We start from the raw sequence: 18,802 nt of genomic DNA on the forward strand, positions 1-18,802 counted from the left end.
ATCATTTAATGGTCAGTTAGACAACTAGTTTGAATATATGAAGCCATGAAAAAATACATAAAAATTTTTTAAAAGTCAAGTCACTCAATAATATAACTTGAATATTCTTCTAATTAATATGTTTTTACTGTCTGAACTAAGAGTAACTTTTACTTTTTTTTTTTTTTTTGGGCTTTAAGTTAAAAGTAGTGTGTAGTATGTAAGTAGTTTGATCTTTCATTATTATTCTTTTTAAAATCTGCAAATTAATTGTGCTTAAAAATATTATTCTATTTCAAACGTTACTTTGTATCCTTTATTGCATCATTATTAAAGAACAAAATAGGCATATTACTATCTGCCAATACAGAATTCAACAACAGATCTGCATTTATGCATAAACATTTCTAACAACTGTAATAAGTTATGTAACACACAAGATATTTTTTCTTTTCACACAGACTATTAACCCAACTTTAAACCCACAATCTCACAAAATAATGGGTAACACTTTTGAATAGCAAATAAAAGTTAGTGTGGCATAGGCTAACCAACATACAGGAAAACATTTTGTTTTCATGTGATAAGATAACTTGATACGTTTTAAACGTTTCTTTTTTTATCGTCCAAGACATTCTTCTTTGACACTGACACATAGTCACACACGTGACAGCGCATGCTATGAGCTTTTACACATTGAAGGCCCGGTTTCACAGACAGGGTTTAGATATTAAGCCAGGATAAGGCCTTATTTCAATTAGGGCATTTAAGTAGCTTTTATAAACGTGCATCAGAAAAAAAACATTACTGGTGTTAATCTTGAGACAAAACAATGGCACTGACTTATATTAAGATATGCCAGTGCAAGTTGCTTTCAGTTAAAACAGCTCAAACATGCATTTTAGTCTGGGACTAGCTTAAGCCTTGTCTCTGAAACAAGGGGATAGATAGCCCACCCGTTTTTATTGAACGTATGTAATCTGAATGATGTTCAGTAGGCAATATCATCTTTGTTCAATGTTAGCATTTGCCTCCATTGTTTAACGGAAGCATTTCATACTGATTCACTGCCTGTGAAGCTATTTGATAGCTTCCAGTTGATTTTTTCTTTATCCACAGATAGATAAGCAATGCGATGATTAGCAGTGCAACAACCAGTGGAACAACCGTTATAATTGGAATGTAGTTTGGAGGGTTGCCTAGAAAGGAAAAAGCAAAATGTAGGTTCAGTTAATAAACATCTAATAAAAAACTCAAAATATTTAGCATAACATTCTTTTTGTGGTGACTCAACAGTAAAATATCACATAACCAAAATCTGTTAATATCTCATGGCATGGGGAATAAATATCAGATTATTATCACAGTCTTAGCCCTAACCTCTTATCTCCACTTCGAAGTTCTTGTCCTGACGTCCAAATGTATTCTTGGCACTGCATGTATAAACTCCAGCACTGGTAGACGTGGCTTTCTTGATGTTTAAGGTGATTTGGCGCCTCCCAGTGGAGATGGTCTTATTTTTAAAGCTCCACGATATTGCAGGCTCTGGGTTACCAGACGAATTGCACTCTAGGGTTATAATGCTGTCTTCAGCCACAACAAACTTGTCTTGGCTGGCATGAAACACTGGGGCATCTGTGTTGGAAGTAGAACATTGTCTTTTTTATTTCTGTGTCAAAGGTTGTTAAAAAATATATAAAGTATTGAAGAACATTTTTTCGTACACAGGATAGTTAGAACGAATGTAGAATTCACAGTTCCATGTTTGTTACTTGCAGTTAATTGATACAAGCCACTATCATTCCATTTGAGATTATAGGGAAGCTCGATAAGGTTTCCATTTTTGTAGAAGGAGACATCAGGCTTTGGTAATCCATTAGCTACACAAAGATGTTGGAAGGGTGTTTTCTCTTTTACTTCGTAGCTCTCACTGCAGTTCAGCTTTGGAGGGTCTATTTTTGTGAAAAAATGTTTTTAAAATTTGATAACAGAAAGACAATCAGAGACACAAAACATCAGCTTTTAACGCAGAAGAACTCTCACACTTACACTCCACTGTGATGTTTATGATACACGTGGAATTGCCATGTTCATTACTGGCAATGATTTCATATTGGTCAGAATCATATGTGTTAAGAACTATAGAAGCATTGAGTTGGCCTAGTGATGATTCGCGTCTCCAAGAGATGTCTGGATGAGGGTTACCCACAAGAGAATATGAATTTGGATATGAATTCAAGGAGGTCCCTGTCGTTGGAGACCAGTCCCGACAATGATTAATTTTTGGCTCATCTGAAAAAGAACATTGGAAAATTAGAACATACTTATCGGTGTATTTTAAGAGCATTTCTAGCTTTTTTACATGTGTGGAGGATGGAGATAAAAACAATATTTTGTTTACTAACAATATACAGTAATGGTGAGATGTTCTGATGTGTTTGTTGGAGGAGGTCGAGGTCCTTCTTCTCCCAGTTCCAGCTTTGCTTCACACCAGTACTGAGCTCCATCATCAGCTCTGGACGGACGGATCAGGAGTTTAGATGTTTTATTGACTGGAGTCTTGATGGTGTCATTGAAGATGGTTTGATCCACCAGAGTCTGTCCTTTGTACCAGTTGACAGTGAGATTCTGAACAGGAGCCACATTGAGAACGTCACACTGGAGCTCATACTGGTTTCCCTCCATCATTGGTCCGTTGTGTTTCACAGTGCTGATGGACACACTGTCTGGGGTCTCTATGGAGGAAGATTTACACACTGATTGATATCTGCAGTCATGAATGTACATAAATTAGACATTTCTGAGAATTAAAAGATTTAAAAAAAAAAATCAATAACATCAATACAGAGAAACTCACTGTAAATAGTCACTGGAAGATTCACTGTACACTGTGTCTTATTATAGTTCATGAAGCAGGCTGGCTCTAAGCCCCATTCTCTCAGTTCTGACACTCTCCATGTGATCAGACTGTCTCTGGTCATGGGCACTGGTCCCTCACTGGATTCCCATCCCATTCCTTTATGTTGGACATAAGTGCTGCAGTCGACTGAAACAGGACCGCCGTACTTCACAACAACTCTCTGTGGGTTGAGCTGAACTGGACAGTCGCTGTCTATAGAATTGGATGTGATTGAAAACAAATTAATCTCTATCACAGAATAACAGCATAATTTATAATCAGTTTGGGCACTCACTCATCTATCTAGTGATAAAAAAAAAAACCTTTATTGCAAGTGTGAGCAATAAAATAGTAATGCTTTAGGAGCCAATTACATTGAACACATTTAAAAACACGAGATGCAGGGCAGTGGAATGAAAAAACGTGAACGTAAAAATTTCATTTTACTAGACAATATTCACCAGCACATTTATTCCTATATAAAATAATACAAACATCAGAAATACATTTTCATATTATTTTCAATTAATACAGTAATTAAGTTAAAAACAGAGCAAATGTATTCAATATCCAATGCACTGAAGGCAGATTTGCACCATCTGATGTGAGAACCAAAGAAAATCATATAATACCATTGTGCAACCAGATGCCTGTATAGCCCTATGTATGTATCCGGTCTGTCCCTATTGCTTAAAAAAGTAGTTTCGGACCACTCTCAAAAAAAAATATTTAAGCAGACCACTCTCGAATAAATATATATTTTTTTATATCAAACAAACACACAAAAAAATGTGTAAGCCTACAATAAAAAATAAAAAGCTGTCAGAAATGATCAATTAAATTAACTCACTTAGAATGGAAAATAATAGAAATAGTTACCTTGTATGGACACTTTTACACGTCTGGTGGTGATGCCAACAGAATTGTTTGCAATGCAGAGCAGATCCTCAGGTGTTGATTCTGTTATAGTAAGAGTTTCACTAACTATATTATTTGTGTTGACACTCCAGCTGATTGTTGGTTTTGGGTTTCCCTCGGCTTCACAAACTATCTCCAAGGGATATCCTCGAAACACAGACACTATGGAGGGCAGTTTGGTCTCATTGATGATCGGTTTAACTGCAGGAAGGAGCAAAAAACTGTTTTAGAGGATTTGTATCTGCACTGCATCTTACATTTCTTATGTTAATCCATATTCATTTTAATCTTGTAACAAAACCAACAACATTTAGAAATTTAACAAGAAAGAGTTACACACTGGCTGTGTCTGAAATCGCATAGTCTCTTGAGTAGGTATTTATTTTGAGTAAGTATTTACTTCATGGCTGCCAAAAAAGTATTTTCTATAGTATGAATGTAATCTGTATGAACTACATTCGCCATAATGTCATTATCACACCGCCATTAACAAATCCTCTCCTGTGGCCTCATGGGATAGTAAAGTGTATATCGTATGCACTCTTTGGCCCTGTCCCATTTCTCCCCCCTTAAAACTTCCACTTGGTTTTGAGTGCCCTCGAAAGTAAAGTCCCCTCAACGAGGGAAGTGGAGTTGAAGATCTTTCCCTATGAAATGGGACACCACTACTATGTGAATACATGCACATAACTATCCCAGTTATTATCAGGATATAAGTATCCATAATAAAATGCTAGAAATCTAATAAAGTAATCAAATGTAAAATAACACAGCATAGTTTATTATTGATAGATTAATGCTTATTAAAGCTAAAGTTATTGATTCAAGAGCTGGGATTAATTTTCTCTTTGCCTTTAGTTGTTTTTTTCACATTAAATCTGTAATCATTAACAGGTTTATTAGATGCTTCCACTTTAAGACCGAATGCAGATCTAATAATACACATTTTCTCCTAACTATTCCACAACTAACTCCCATTTAAGACATAAACTGTGTTAAAGTGAATCTCCAAACCGGTCATTTAGCAATATTTTTGTCTGTATTTGATCGTCTAGACACGCACATGAAACCCAAAGTATAGTTTGCTTGTCTCGTTGCAGTCCGTTTCCGAACGCGCGCGCGCCGCCATGGGAACAGGGTCAACGTCTCTTGCGCGGATCATTGCGCTTATAATAGCTCTTTTTACAATCAAACACCTCCCGCAATTTAGAATCAGCAGACACTGCATTTTACAACAATCACTGATTGTGTTTAGTGCTGTTTGGGTTTAACGTTAGGGAGAAGTGACAGCGCGCTGTAAAGAAAAAAGATGAAACACTAGACGAACGCGGCTAGTTTTTAATCGTTTTACCTCACATCTTCTTTTTATAATCCTTGGAAGCCAAAATCGAAAATAAAATTAGATGAACTACCCAGATGTGTATTTGATGGGCAGACTCTCTCGAGGCACTCAGCAGATATCATGAACATCGTCAGATAGATAGCTTCGTGAAATATTTTCTAACATTAGTGTTCAAAACTTAACAGTCCATTGGATGTGCATCAAACTAACATATTCCAACATATTTAGAAATTTTAACATGCTTATTTGCGAAAATATACTTAAAATTCAATTGTTCCTTTCCAGCGGAATCCGCCATCTTGTTTAAAAAAAAATTACCGGCTTGCTGAGTCCGCAAGGTATTCTGGGTAATTTCCTCTTCCACTTCGTTTTAAGCCTGCATCGGACCGCACTATGTTTTGAGGGTTGATTTTAAGGGGAGAACAGCACTCCCCCTTGCTCTTTAGAGTATTGGGACACCCTACCCCTACACGAGAACGCGCAAAAACAAGGGTTAGGGCAGAAATCTAGGGTAAGGGGTAGTGATGGCAAAATCGAGGCCTCGTGAACCAATGAAACAGTTGAACCAAATGTGCCATATTGTTTCGAGGCTTCGAATCAATCCGACACCCGTCTCAACGGTGACACCTAGTGGTCACTTGCAGGTGTTGATCTGAAACAACCTTGACGAGCCATTAAAAAAATGTGTTGTTTTTTTATTATTATAATGTTCTAATATGTGAAGCTTGTAACCTATAGGCTCCTCACTGTGCATAATGTTATTTTGGTCATGAAAAATGAATATTAATAAAAGAAATCAAGCCACAATGTCTCACTTTTTTAGAGATTTTTATTCAAAAATATTAATTTATCTGCTGTGGAAGGACTTAGCCTACTTCTTTTTTTACAGATAATTTCTCCAGCCTTTGAAAAAATCCTCTCACAAGGGACACTTGTTGCTTGTCAAATGGCGCATCATGGATGATGTATTGTTGCAGTAGGCTAGCTGCCGATCACAATACACACATCTCACTTTATTTGGGGTTTCTAAATGGAAATGCTCCCACACCACTGATGTACGGCATCTCTTCTGGGGAGCCTCCATTTTATCTATCTATCCAAATCTATCTATATATGAATCGATCTATGTATCTAGATATGTATCTATAATCTATGTATCTATATATGTATCGATCTATAATATATGTATTTATATATGTATCTGTAATCTATCTATATATGTATCTATCTATTAATCTAGCTGTCTATATATATTTATATCTATGTATCTATTAATGTGTCACTATATACTCTGTCTGTCTCTAGCCTATCAGTCAATGTGTTGTGTAAATTTAAATGTAAGTCTAAATTGCCTATAACTAATCAAATCGCACTATGTCACTATATCACCAAAAATCCGCTATCTCAAAATCAAACTCCTCTCACAAAAACCCACGAGGTCAAAATGCGTTTATTTCACTTTTATACAGATGTGCGATTGTGTGGTCTGTTCCCGACCGTGTCAATCAAACGCTGATTCGGCGGACCACACCTGATGAAACACTAGTGAAACACTTCGAGGCTTCGTTTGGTCATAGTCACGTGACATGGGTGTTTCGAATCACGCTTCGGATCAGTGTTTCGACACATCTGCGCTTCGGGATCTCGCAAAGCTTCGGAACGACTGTTTCGCTTCAGCCATCCTTAGTAAGGGGAGGTATTGGGACAGGGCCTTTTTGTCTACTCTTTAGTGAGTACTGTTAATTCAGACATACACTCACCTAAAGGATTATTAGGAACACCATACTAATACGGTGTTTGACCCCCTTTCGCCTTCAGAACTGCCTTAATTCTACGTGGCATTGATTCAACAAGGTGCTGAAAGCATTCTTTAGAAATGTTGGCCCATATTGATAGGATAGCATCTTGCAGTTGATGGAGATTTGTGGGATGCACATCCAGGGCACGAAGCTCCCGTTCCACCACATCCCAAAGATGCTCTATTGGGTTGAGATCTGGTGACTGTGGGGGCCATTTTAGGTCAGTGAACTCATTGTCATGTTCAAGAAACCAATTTGAAATGATTCGAGCTTTGTGACATGGTGCATTATCCTGCTGGAAGTAGCCATCAGAGGATGGGTACATGGTGGTCATAAAGGGATGGACATGGTCAGAAACAATGCTCAGGTAGGCCGTGGCATTTAAACGATGCCCAATTGGCACTAAGGGGCCTAAAGTGTGCCAAGAAAACATCCCCCACACCATTACACCACCACCACCAGCCTGCACAGTGGTAACAAGGCATGATGGATCCATGTTCTCATTCTGTTTACGCCAAATTCTGACTCTACCATCTGAATGTCTCAACAAAAATCGAGACTCATCAGACCAGGCAACATTTTTCCAGTCTTCAACTGTCCAATTTTGGTGAGCTCGTGCAAATTGTAGCCTCTTTTTCCTATTTGTAGTGGAGATGAGTGGTACCCGGTGGGGTCTTCTGCTGTTGTAGCCCATCCGCCTCAAGGTTGTGTGTGTTGTGGCTTCACAAATGCTTTGCTGCATACCTCGGTTGTAACGAGTGGTTATTTCAGTCAAAGTTGCTCTTCTATCAGCTTGAATCAGTCAGCCCATCTCCACTGACCTCTAGCATCAACAAGGCATTTTCGCCCACAGGACTGCCGCATACTGGATGTTTTTCCCTTTTCACAGCATTCTTTGTAAACCCTAGAAATGGTTGTGCGTGAAAATCCCAGTAACTGAGCAGATTGTGAAATACTCAGACCGGCCCATCTGGCACCAACAACCATGCCACGCTCAAAATTGCTTAAATCACCTTTCTTTCCCATTCTGACATTCAGTTTGGAGTTCAGGAGATTGTCTTGACCAGGACCACACCCCTAAATGTATTGAAGCAACTGCCATGTGATTGGTTGATTAGATAATTGCATTAATGAGAAATTGAACAGGTGTTCCTAATAATCCTTTAGGTGAGTGTATATTCTTCTTGGGTCATATACTGTTTTCGCCAACCATATTGTAGGGAAGTATGCGATTTCGGATACAGCCAATGTGTCACATGGTAAGTGCTACAACCAAAAGTCTGATTTGGACAACAGATGTTCTTAAAAGATTAAAAATAGAAACTGATGGATCTTACTTACAATATACAGTAATGTTGAGATGTTCTGATGGGGTTGTTGGAGGAGGTTGAGGTCCTTCTTCTCTCTGTTCCAGCTTTGCTTCACACCAGTACTGAGCTCCATCATCAGTTCTGTCTGGATGGATCAGGAGTTTAGATGTTTTATTGACTGGAGTCTTGATGGTGTCATTGAAGATGGTTTGATCCACCAGAGTCTGTCCTTTGTACCAGCTGACAGTGAGATTCTGAACAGGAGCCACGTTGAGAACGTCACACTGGAGCTCATACTGGTTTCCCTCCATCATTGGTCCGTTGTGTTTCACAGTGCTGATGGACACACTGTAGGGAGTCTCTGTGGAACAGATTTTAGAGGTATTGATTCCACAGTCCTGAGTGAATTCCAGAAAATAATTAGTTTTGCATGATTTGAAAGAAAGAAAAAAGCCCTAACCTCTTATCTCCACTTCAAAGGTCTTGTCCCGACGTCCAAATTGATTCGTGGCACTGCATGTATAAACTCCAGTACTGGTGGCTTTCTTGATGTTTAAGGTGATTCGGCGCCTCCCAGTGGAGATGGTCTTATTTTTAAAGCTCCACGACATTTCAGGCTCTGGGTTACCAGACGAATCGCACTCTAGGGTTATATTGCTGTCTTCAGCCACAACAAACTTGTCTTGGCTGGCATGAAACACTGGGGCATCTGTGTTGGAAGTAGAACATTGTCTTTTTTATTTCTGTGTCAAAGGTTGTTAAAAAATATATAAAGTATTGAAGAAAATTTTTTCGTACACAGGATAGTTAGAACGAATGTAGAATTCACAGTTCCATGTTTGTTACTTGCAGTTAATTGATACAAGCCACTATCATTCCATTTTAGATTATAGGGAAGCTCGATAAGGTTTCCATTTTTGTAGAAGGAGACATCAGGCTTTGGTAATCCATTAGCTACACAAAGACGTTGGAAGGGTGTTTTCTCTTTTACTTCGTAGCTCTCACTGCAGTTCAGCTTTGGAGGGTCTATTTTTGTGAAAAAATGTTTTTAAAATTTGATAACAGAAAGACAATCAGAGACACAAAACATCAGCTTTTAACGCAGAAGAACTCTCACACTTACACTCCACTGTGATGTTTATGATACACGTGGAATTGCCATGTTCATTACTGGCAATGATTTCATATTGGTCAGAATCATATGTGTTAAGAACTATAGAAGCATTGAGTTGGCCTAGTGATGATTCGCGTCTCCAAGAGATGTCTGGATGAGGGTTACCCACAAGAGAATATGAATTTGGATATGAATTCAAGGAGGTCCCTGTCGTTGGAGACCAGTCCCGACAATGATTAATTTTTGGCTCATCTGAAAAAGAACATTGGAAAATTAGAACATACTTATCGATGTATTTTAAGAGCATTTCTAGCTTTTTTACATGTGTGGAGGATGGAGATAAAAACAATATTTTGTTTACTAACAATATACAGTAATGGTGAGATGTTCTGATGTGTTTGTTGGAGGAGGTCGAGGTCCTTCTTCTCCCAGTTCCAGCTTTGCTTCACACCTGTACTGAGCTCCATCATCAGCTCTGTCTGGACGGATCAGGAGTTTAGATGTTTTATTCACTGGAGTCTTGATGGTGTCAGTGAAGATGGTTTGATGCACCAGAGTCTGTCCTTTGTACCAGTTGACAGTGAGATTCTGAACAGGAGCCACATTGAGAACGTCACACTGGAGCTCATACTGGTTTCCCTCCATCATTGGTCCGTTGTGATTCACAGTGCTGATGGACACACTGTCTGGAGTCTCTGTGGAGGAAGATTTACACACTGATATCTGCAGTCATGAATGTACATAAATTAGACATTTCTGAGAATGAAAAGATTAAAAAAAAATATCAATAACATCAATAACAGAGAAACTCACTGTAAATAGTCACTGGGAGATTCACTGTACACTGTGGCTTATTATAGTTTATGTAGCAGGATGGCTCTATGTCCCATTCTCTCAGCTCTGACACTCTCCATGTGATCAGACTGTCTCTGGTCATGGGCACTACTCCCTCGCTGGCTTCCCATCCCATTCCTTTATGTGGGACATAAGTGCTGCAGTCGACTGAGACAGAACCGCCGTGCCTCACAACAACTCTCTGTGGGTTGAGCTGAACTGGACAGTTGCTGTCTATAGAATTGGATGTGATTGAAAACTAATTAATCTCTATCACAGAATAACAGCATAATTTATAATCAGTTTGGGCACTCACTCATCTATCTAGTGATAAAAAAAATGTTCCTTAGCAAAGTGTGAGAAATAAAATAGTAATGCTTTAGGAGCCAATTACATTGAACACATTTAAAAACACGAGATGCAGGGCAGTGGAATGAAAAACCGTGTATTTTAACTATGTGGTATTCCTCACACACTTATGATCCTCAGCGGTCAAAACCGACAAAATTTTGTTTTTTAATTAAACGGATTCACTACAATTTGTTTCAAAAATACTTTAAAAAAAAATTATTTTTGAGGGGATTTCATTTTACTAGACAATATTCACCTGCACGTTTATTTCTATATAAAATAATACAAATATATGGAATACATTTTCATATTATTTTCAATTATTACAGTGATTAAGTTAAAAACAGAGCAAATGTATTCAATATCTAATGCACTGAAGGCAGATTTGCGCCATATGATGTGAGAACCAAAGAAAATCATATGTAATACCATTGTGCAACCAGATGCCTGTATAGCCCTATAAATGTATCCAGTCTGTCCCTATTGCTTAAAAAAGTAGTTTCGGACCACTCTCAAAAAAAAATATTTAAGCGGACCACTCTCGAATAAATATATTTTTTTAATATCAAACAAACACACAAAAAAAAAAATGTGTAAGCCTACAATAAAAAATTAAAAAACAGTTCCTTTCTGTAGTATTACGGTCAGTATTTCTAAAGAAAACTGAAACAGCTGTCAGAAATGATCAATTAAATTAACTCACTTAGAATGGAAAATAATAGAAATAGTTACCTTGTATGGACACTTTTACACGTCTGGTGGTGATGCCAACAGAATTGTTTGCAATGCAGAGCAGATCCTCAGGTGTTGATTCTGTTATAGTAAGAGTTTCACTAACTATATTATTTGTGTTGACACTCCAGCTGATTGTTGGTTTTGGGTTTCCCTCGGCTTCACAAACTATCTCCAAGGGATATCCTCGAAACACAGACACTATGGAGGGCAGTTTGGTCTCATTGATGATCGGTTTAACTGCAGGAAGGAGCAAAAAACTGTTTTAGAGGATTTGTATCTGCACTGCATCTTACATTTCTTATGTTAATCCATATTAATTTTAATCTTGTAACAAAATTTAGAAATTTAACAAGAAAGAGTTACTCACTGGTTGTGTCTGAAATTGCATAGTCTCTTGAGTAGGTACTTATTTTGAGTAAGTATTTACTTCATGGCCGCCAAAAAAGTATTTTCTATAGTATGAATGTAATCTGGATGAGCTACATTTGCCATAATGTCATTATCACACCGCCATTAACAAATCCTCTCCTGTGGCCTCATGGGATAGTAAAGTGTCTATCGTATGCACACTTTTTGTCTACTCTTTAGTGAGTACTGTGAATTCAGACATATACTTCTTGGGTCATATATTGTTTTCGCCAACTATATTGTAGGTAAGTATGCGATTTCGGATACAGCCACTGTGTCACATGGTAAGTGCTACAACCAAAAGTCTGATTTGGACAACAGATGTTCTTAAAAGATTAATAATAGAAACTGATGGATCTTACTTACAATATACAGTAATGTTGAGATGTTCTGATGGGGCTGTTGGAGGAGGTTGAGGTCCTTCTTCTCCCAGTTCCAGCTTTGCTTCACACCAGTACTGAGCTCCATCATCAGCTCTGACTGGACGGATCAGGAGTTTAGATGTATTATTGACTGGAGTCTTGATGGTGTCAGTGAAGATGGTTTGATGCACCAGAGTCTGTCCTTTGTACCAGTTGACAGTGAGATTCTGAACAGGAGCCACATTGAGAACGTCACACTGGAGCTCATACTGGTTTCCCTCCATCATTGGTCCGGTGTGATTCACAGTGCTGATGGACACACTGTCTGGAGTCTCTGTGGAACAGATTTTAGAGGTATTGATTTCCACAGTCCTGAGTGAATTCCAGAAAATAATTAGTTTTCACATAAATCAGTTTCATCAGAATGCACTGTCTTCGTTCTCTCTTGACAGACTGCCCCATTTTCTTCAACCCTCCTGAGGTGGTGGTTCAATATAAAGCTTAATTCTCAGTGAACTGCTCCGCTATCTTGATAGATGATTTTGTCTTGAGTTGGGAGGCATCTGACGACACACTGAAAAACAACATTGGAGAAATCTCCAAAAGTGGTGATGTGACAAACTGGGAGATGCAGTTTGTCTTCTAACTTGTCAGTGTCACGGTTCGCGGGTTTGCTTGTTCATTCTGTGTGTAGGCTACTGCTCTGATTGCCTATATCCAGTGGTGGAATGTAACGAAGTACAAATACTTCGTTACTTTACTTAAGTACATTTTTCACGTATCTGTACTTTACTTAAGTAGAATCAATAGTGCATACTTTTGACTTTTACTTCGTTACTTTTTGCAGCAATTATTATACTTTCTACTCCACTACATTTCTACAACGTTTCGTTACATTTTCGGATCAGTTTTTCCCCTGCCAAAACAGGGATTGAAAAAAATCTCCATGTTTTCGGTGCTGATCGCGTTGGTGGCGCTAACAATAAAGCACCTAAAAGCTGTCACAAAGAACCAGCAAAAGTAATGAATATGTCAAATATAGCAAGAAGACATTTTAATTGTTTATTAATAAACAAGTGTTTTCTGTGTCGGCTGCAAAGATGAGGTTGACGATACTGATACGCGATCTTCGCAGTAGTGAACGCGCCAGAGAGAAATGCGCATTTCATACGGATTATAAGCAGAGAGCAGTCGGTTTTCTTTCGTTTTGAATTGTTCTGTTTAAAAGTACACATTTAAAGCTGTCTAAAGATATATTTATCAGGTCTGTGAGGCAAGTAGGATACCTTATACGCTGAGTTTCGGTTCATTTATGAGACTAGCTCCAGTTCACTCGCCAGCGCCTACGTGTCGTGATTATCTATTTTCTACTTATTTATTAAATCCTGGCAATTGTTTGATGAAACATTGATTAAAATTGAGATACAATTAATACAAAACGAAATTCAAATTTAAAAAAGGCTTTGTGCTTTCTGTTTGAGGTCTCAGTGAAAGTTTTAAAGCAGTCTTTTAGTGCCTTTCAGAGCGGTCACGTCTGTAACATTGTTTTTTCCTCATAAATGGGAACACGAAAAATAAAATAAAATGAATATGTTATGTTCTGTGGAGAGCCAACCCTTCATCCGGTGGGTATTACTTTTGGTTTGCGCAGTGTAATTCACAGAATTACAAAAAAATATTTTTCTACCTAAAAGTTAAATATTGTTTGTGTCCCGTAACGCATGTGTAGTCTAGATTTCCCATTAAATATAAAACGCATACTGATATTTTTCAATATGTATTAAATGCATTTTCTGAGAATTTATATTTCAAGTTTTTACTGCAAATGTCCCGTTTATAACGATGGAATTGCCAAATATTAAATAATTTATCCTCAACTAGTTTTGTGGTGTAGGTCTACGTATTGTATAATGTTAACTTCAAAAAAGGGGTGTGTCGCGATTCTGCCTTCTCCCTTCTCACACCGCGACACAGGTTCGTAGATCTGAGTGTAGCGATTTCGGATTCATATTGTTACAGCCCTAATTATTAGAATATAGACATTAAGAGAATAAATTGTTATGCAAGTACTTTTACTTTTAATACTTAAAGTACATTTAAAATCAGGTACTTTTTACTTTTTACTTAAGTAGGGTTTTCATTGTGGTACTTCTACTTTTACTAAAGTAAATATGTCTCTGGTTATTTGTACTTTTACTTAAGTACTGAGATTCAGTACTTCCTCCACCACTGCCTATATCATAAAACTGTATAAAACCGCGTCAGCTGTGCTGACGAGCAATCAGATCAGTCGCAGGTGTGCCTCGTTTATGAGTCCTATATGTAGTGCTGTGTTTGTCATGTTCAGTGTCAGATTGTTGTTGCTGGTTCTCTGTCTGGTTTTGTGTTCTGTCAGAGAATGTCTAATAGGAAGAGAATTGGCACTCTCTGCTTACTTCCGGTTTCTGGACTGGCTGCAGTAACACATCTCTGTCCATGCGGGGCGCTCGCAGGCGAGTGCAGAATGAATAGAGGTCTATTGCGAAAAACCCTCAAAATCCACTTTTCTCAGGATATAATTTTTTGTCTAGTAATTTGAATGTTGTATTCGAAAGGAGATGCAAAGAAATTACACATTGCTGGGTGTTAGATTTTTTAGAGTCACTTATTTGGTTTAAAAAGTCTTTTAAAATGTCAATGACGTCAGAATGCTGACGTCATTAGCAGAATGCTAGCGTGTTATGGGCAACAACAACTCAACCTGTAAGAAATCGAAAAGAAATAAGTACTCGTTCATTCAACTTTCGACCTATAACCCATGTTGAACTTGCAAAACCTACAATAAAATCTGAGATTTCTCAACGGCAATCGGGTGAAAGAGACACATTTAGCCGTCTAGCCCCATAGACTCCCATTCAGTCTGCACTCGCCCGCGATCACCTCCAGTGGAATTCTAATGGAACTGCAACCAAGATCGATACAATGGGGCTAATAGGAAGTGCCAAGGCTCTCCGTAGACGGGCTCTGGTTCTGTGCAGTTTTCCGCCTGGTACTTCTGTCTCACGGAATATCCTGCGTCTCTCTGACAGCATTTGTTGGGTTCTGCCTGCTGAGGGTTTCTCTGATCACTTCAGTCATGCTTGTTCTCCAGGACCGTGTTCAGCCCACTGCAGTCACCCTGCGCTGCCAAGGACCTACCACTGACCAGAGACTTCACCAGCCTTCCTGTCTTGTTTATCTTGCTGTTTCTAAATAAACCTTACCATTATTCGCATTTTGGATCCTGTGATTCGTGACCTGACAGTCACATTCTCTGTGAAACGGTGTTCACAGAATCTCTCATTTATTGTTTACAGTGAGTTTTTTTTTTTTTTTCAAATCATGCAAAGTAGTATTAGTTCGTTAAAGATTTAGTAAAGCTGTAAACTGAACGCCTAATTGACTTTGCTACAGACTTATTTATGCTTGATGTGACAAAATCTGTTAAACATCCAGAATTTAGCATTCACATTTTATGAATCGTGTGGCTTGTATTTACCCAAAGAGAAGAACAGCATACGCAGTATACTACACAGCTGTGTCCCAATGTGAAGGCTGCATCCTCCGAAGGCCGATTGGCCGTATTTGAAGGCTGATTGCGTCAAATCGGCGCGATGTAGGCTGTCCCAATTCAATTCTGCATCCTTCGAAGGCCGGTTGCGTCTGATTCAAAAGCGACGCCAAATGCAAGTCATTGCTCGCCGGTGACGACAGCAGTTTTTATTTATTTTTAAAGGCGGCCGATACTAGAGTTCGGTGGTGGACCTTCTTATACTGTCTATGTGGTGGACAGCAAATTCACATTTAAATGTAAGTATATGTTTTCATTTACTCAAATAGCTAGCGGAGTTAGAGTTTCTTATAAACTTCATCTTAACTCCTTCGTCACCATTGCATGGCTTCATTAGTCAGGTAGTTTGAGGCAAAACGTGTGCTAATATTAGTTTAACGACCAATTTGTAATATTTGCACTAGTCTATCTCACTTGTGTATTATAATAAATATCACTCACCCTATAAAGCCCACAACAATAAGAAAAGCAGTAACGTTAGATAAGGCAATGGGGTTTCACTTTTATGTGTTTTTGTAGTGCCGAGTACAGCAGTGGGTGCCCATGGTGAGGAGGAGCCAGGAGCAGCAGCACGAAGGCGGTGAGACAAAGGGCAACTATAGAGGGAGGCAGAGGTGAGGAGAGCACAGGAGAGTAGGGAGAGGATGGACAGGCTGTTTTCTCTTCTTGAGAGAATGATTGAGAGATGATATATTTTTTTCTACATATTCTTGTTTAACTTTTTTTCACTTTTATGTTTTAAAAGGAAAGAAAAAAATCTGTACATTATTTTTATGCAACTTTAAATGTGTAAATAAAAGAGAATAAATTGTTCTGGACATTGTTTATTTTTGTAATGACAGTCATCATTTCTACATGAAACAAATTCTTCTATACCTCTTTTTTCAAATAAAATTGGTAAATGAAAATCATTTGTTCTATAGGCTACATTAAAGTACTTTTTCCAACTATTAACAACATACGTTAAACATATCAAAATCAACATTACATAATTTTTTTTCTTATTTTATGTAGAGTTTTATTGAGCTGAGCAGGGAGACCCTGGTGGTGCTGCTGGACCGGGATGGTCACAATAGAGACCCTGGTAAGGCCTGTCTGCTGGTGGGACATCATCTGAAATGGTCTCCAGAGTGTTTGAGTGCATATTTCCACTATCCACTAAGTTGTCTACCAACAGGTTTGCAGGGCTGACTCAATCGACGGTTGCCATGTCACTGAGTTTTTAAATTTCTGAAAAACTTTTAATAACTACTATACTGCATAGGGGAAAAACTACTAAAACCTTAGTTAAGCAAAATTATCTTGCATACTCTAATGTACTTAAAGTATCACGAGTAAAACTAGAGGTATGTATTCTGCAGGGGGAAAAAAACTCCTTGTCAGGGTTTTTATGATAGTTTTGCATGTATATTATGCTACTACTGCATTTTACTTCTGAATATGTTCCAGGTTGAACTTGTTACATTATATACTTTTGTGTAGTAAAATCATATGTGAGGGGAAAAAAGTACTTCAGTAGGTTACTTCACATTTGTACGTGAATACTTAACGAAATATGCAGTCCGAAAATTAAAGTAACAAAATGTAGGTCTATTCTATTGTCACAATATTAACAAATGTTGCAAACTACAGCTGCGGCCCATTTCAAAGGGCGCATCTGAAGCGCTCGGACCGGTAGAGCCTACGGAGGATTGTTCTTGTCGCCTGGCACCTGTGACAGCTGCCGATGAGGAGCGCGAGAAATACTGTACTTTTTTTATATTCAATTGGTTTTATATTCAAACAGGGCTAAACCGAAAATACATGACCTGGCAGCGCCGGGGCTGAAACATCCTCACCTTGTCCTCCAGTAAAATATAAAACACAAAAATGGGCAGGAGCCACATTGAGCAGCACATAGATGCAGCCTTCACATTGGGACACAGCACATGTCATTCTAAATCAGTATGACTTTATTTCATCTGTGACGAGATGAGTCATTTTGGCTGCAGTGGTTTGGTGTGTTTATAGTGGTTGTTAAGGCAAACATTAGCTTTTCTTTTGCTCATTACTATGGCTAGGGAACAAACAAACCACACATTACTCTAAATCTTACTCCTTGGTACGTAAATGACCCTGCAGTTCAGAGATATTAATATCCAGCAAACATTATTGACAAATCATGTGGTTTGTTGAGCAGAGGTGTGCTATTTTTTCTAATAAGCTGGGAAACAACCACCTACCAACCTTTTGAATGCCTTTAAATTATGCCATAAAAATAATTCAAAAGACCATAACTGTATCAATAAAAAAAAAAAAAAAAATCTACTTACTAATTTAATCAATATTCAGTTTCTATAAAAGTTCATGAAATGATCTCATTCATATGTTCCCACCCTGACTTCAGAAGAAAAACAAAGGTCAAAATGTGTTCTAATTTTGGGCGCGTTAGAAGTGTGAAACCTACTTGAAGGACTGTCTGCATGTGCTTTAGTTTCTGTTCAGAGACTTAACAACTGGCACACCCTTCAAAATCATTCAAAAGTTAAAAAGAAGCTTTTGGAAAGTAAAAAAAAAGGTACTTGTGTCTGGCTTTAGAAACGAATATCATCTCTCAGATAAGAATCAGATGGAACACTTTGCAAAGCACCATAGCTTTAAAACATTTTTAAATGTAAAAGAACATGCAGATCCAACAAAATCATCTATGAGACCATCTCAAGAAAAACAGATTTGGTTTTAGTAGAAATAGGGATACAAAGACATGAAAGAAACAGGGTTACAAACATTATGAACTCTATCCCAGGAGGACTTTTTGGCCCTTTAGCCATGATAAAGCTTAAAGACATGACTGAAACCAAAGAAAGAAATGGTGAGAACTTACCGCCATGAACAAAAGTGATCAGCAAGAGACCTATCAACCGTTGAAGCAGAAGCATTGTCGGCACAAACAAATGATTGGCAGTGATGGAGCGGTAATGCCAGAGATGGATGATAGATGGATGATTGCTGTTGAAAAGGATTTATTTTCTTCTAACTGTCAAAAGCATGGTGTGATGCATCTAAGAAGCTGGCAATTGAACAGGAAATCCTGCTCAGACTCACATTTTAAAAGAGGAAACCACAAATGTGAAGCAATGTTTTTTTTGTTTGTTTTTTTGACGCAGAAAGTTTTCAAGGAAT

General features: G+C 38.1%; 1 protein-coding gene across 3 annotated transcripts; it reads right to left on the reverse strand.

The window, feature by feature from the left end:
- Positions 1-147: 147 nt before the first annotated feature.
- On the reverse strand, positions 148-18,701 carry LOC309505030 (vascular cell adhesion protein 1). 3 transcript variants are annotated; one of them, XM_082178392.1, is made up of 16 exons: positions 18,504-18,701; positions 12,056-12,385; positions 11,279-11,518; positions 10,175-10,429; positions 9,727-10,056; positions 9,371-9,613; positions 9,046-9,273; positions 8,708-8,956; positions 8,279-8,608; positions 3,758-3,997; positions 2,837-3,091; positions 2,385-2,714; positions 2,029-2,271; positions 1,704-1,931; positions 1,360-1,614; positions 148-1,178 (listed from the first exon to the last, which is right to left on the reverse strand). In XM_082178392.1, the coding sequence occupies exons 1-16, from the start codon at positions 18,556-18,558 to the stop codon at positions 1,000-1,002; spliced, it is 3,990 nt and encodes a 1,329-aa protein (XP_082034518.1). In that variant the 5' UTR covers positions 18,559-18,701; the 3' UTR covers positions 148-999. The 3 variants fall into 3 exon arrangements, with proteins under 3 accessions (XP_082034518.1, XP_082034519.1, XP_082034520.1); XM_082178393.1 differs by lacking the exon at positions 10,175-10,429; XM_082178394.1 differs by lacking the exons at positions 11,279-11,518; positions 12,056-12,385.
- Between the last annotated feature and the right edge of the window lie 101 nt (positions 18,702-18,802).

Source organism: Leuciscus leuciscus (assembly GCF_965113295.1).
Source record: "Leuciscus leuciscus genome assembly, chromosome: 1".
NCBI classification, from domain to species: Eukaryota; Metazoa; Chordata; class Actinopteri; order Cypriniformes; family Leuciscidae; genus Leuciscus; species Leuciscus leuciscus.

Coding starts and splice junctions, on each gene's coding strand:
- LOC309505030 (XM_082178392.1), bottom strand. CDS start 18,558: ATGCTTCTGCTTCAACGGTTGATAGGTCTCTTGCTGATCACTTTTGTT. Junction 8,957..9,045: donor ATTCGTTCTAACTATCCTGT/GTACGAAAAAAT, acceptor CTTCCAACACAG/ATGCCCCAGTGTTTCATGCC. Junction 2,272..2,384: donor TCTCACCATTACTGTATATT/GTTAGTAAACAA, acceptor GTTCTTTTTCAG/ATGAGCCAAAAATTAATCAT.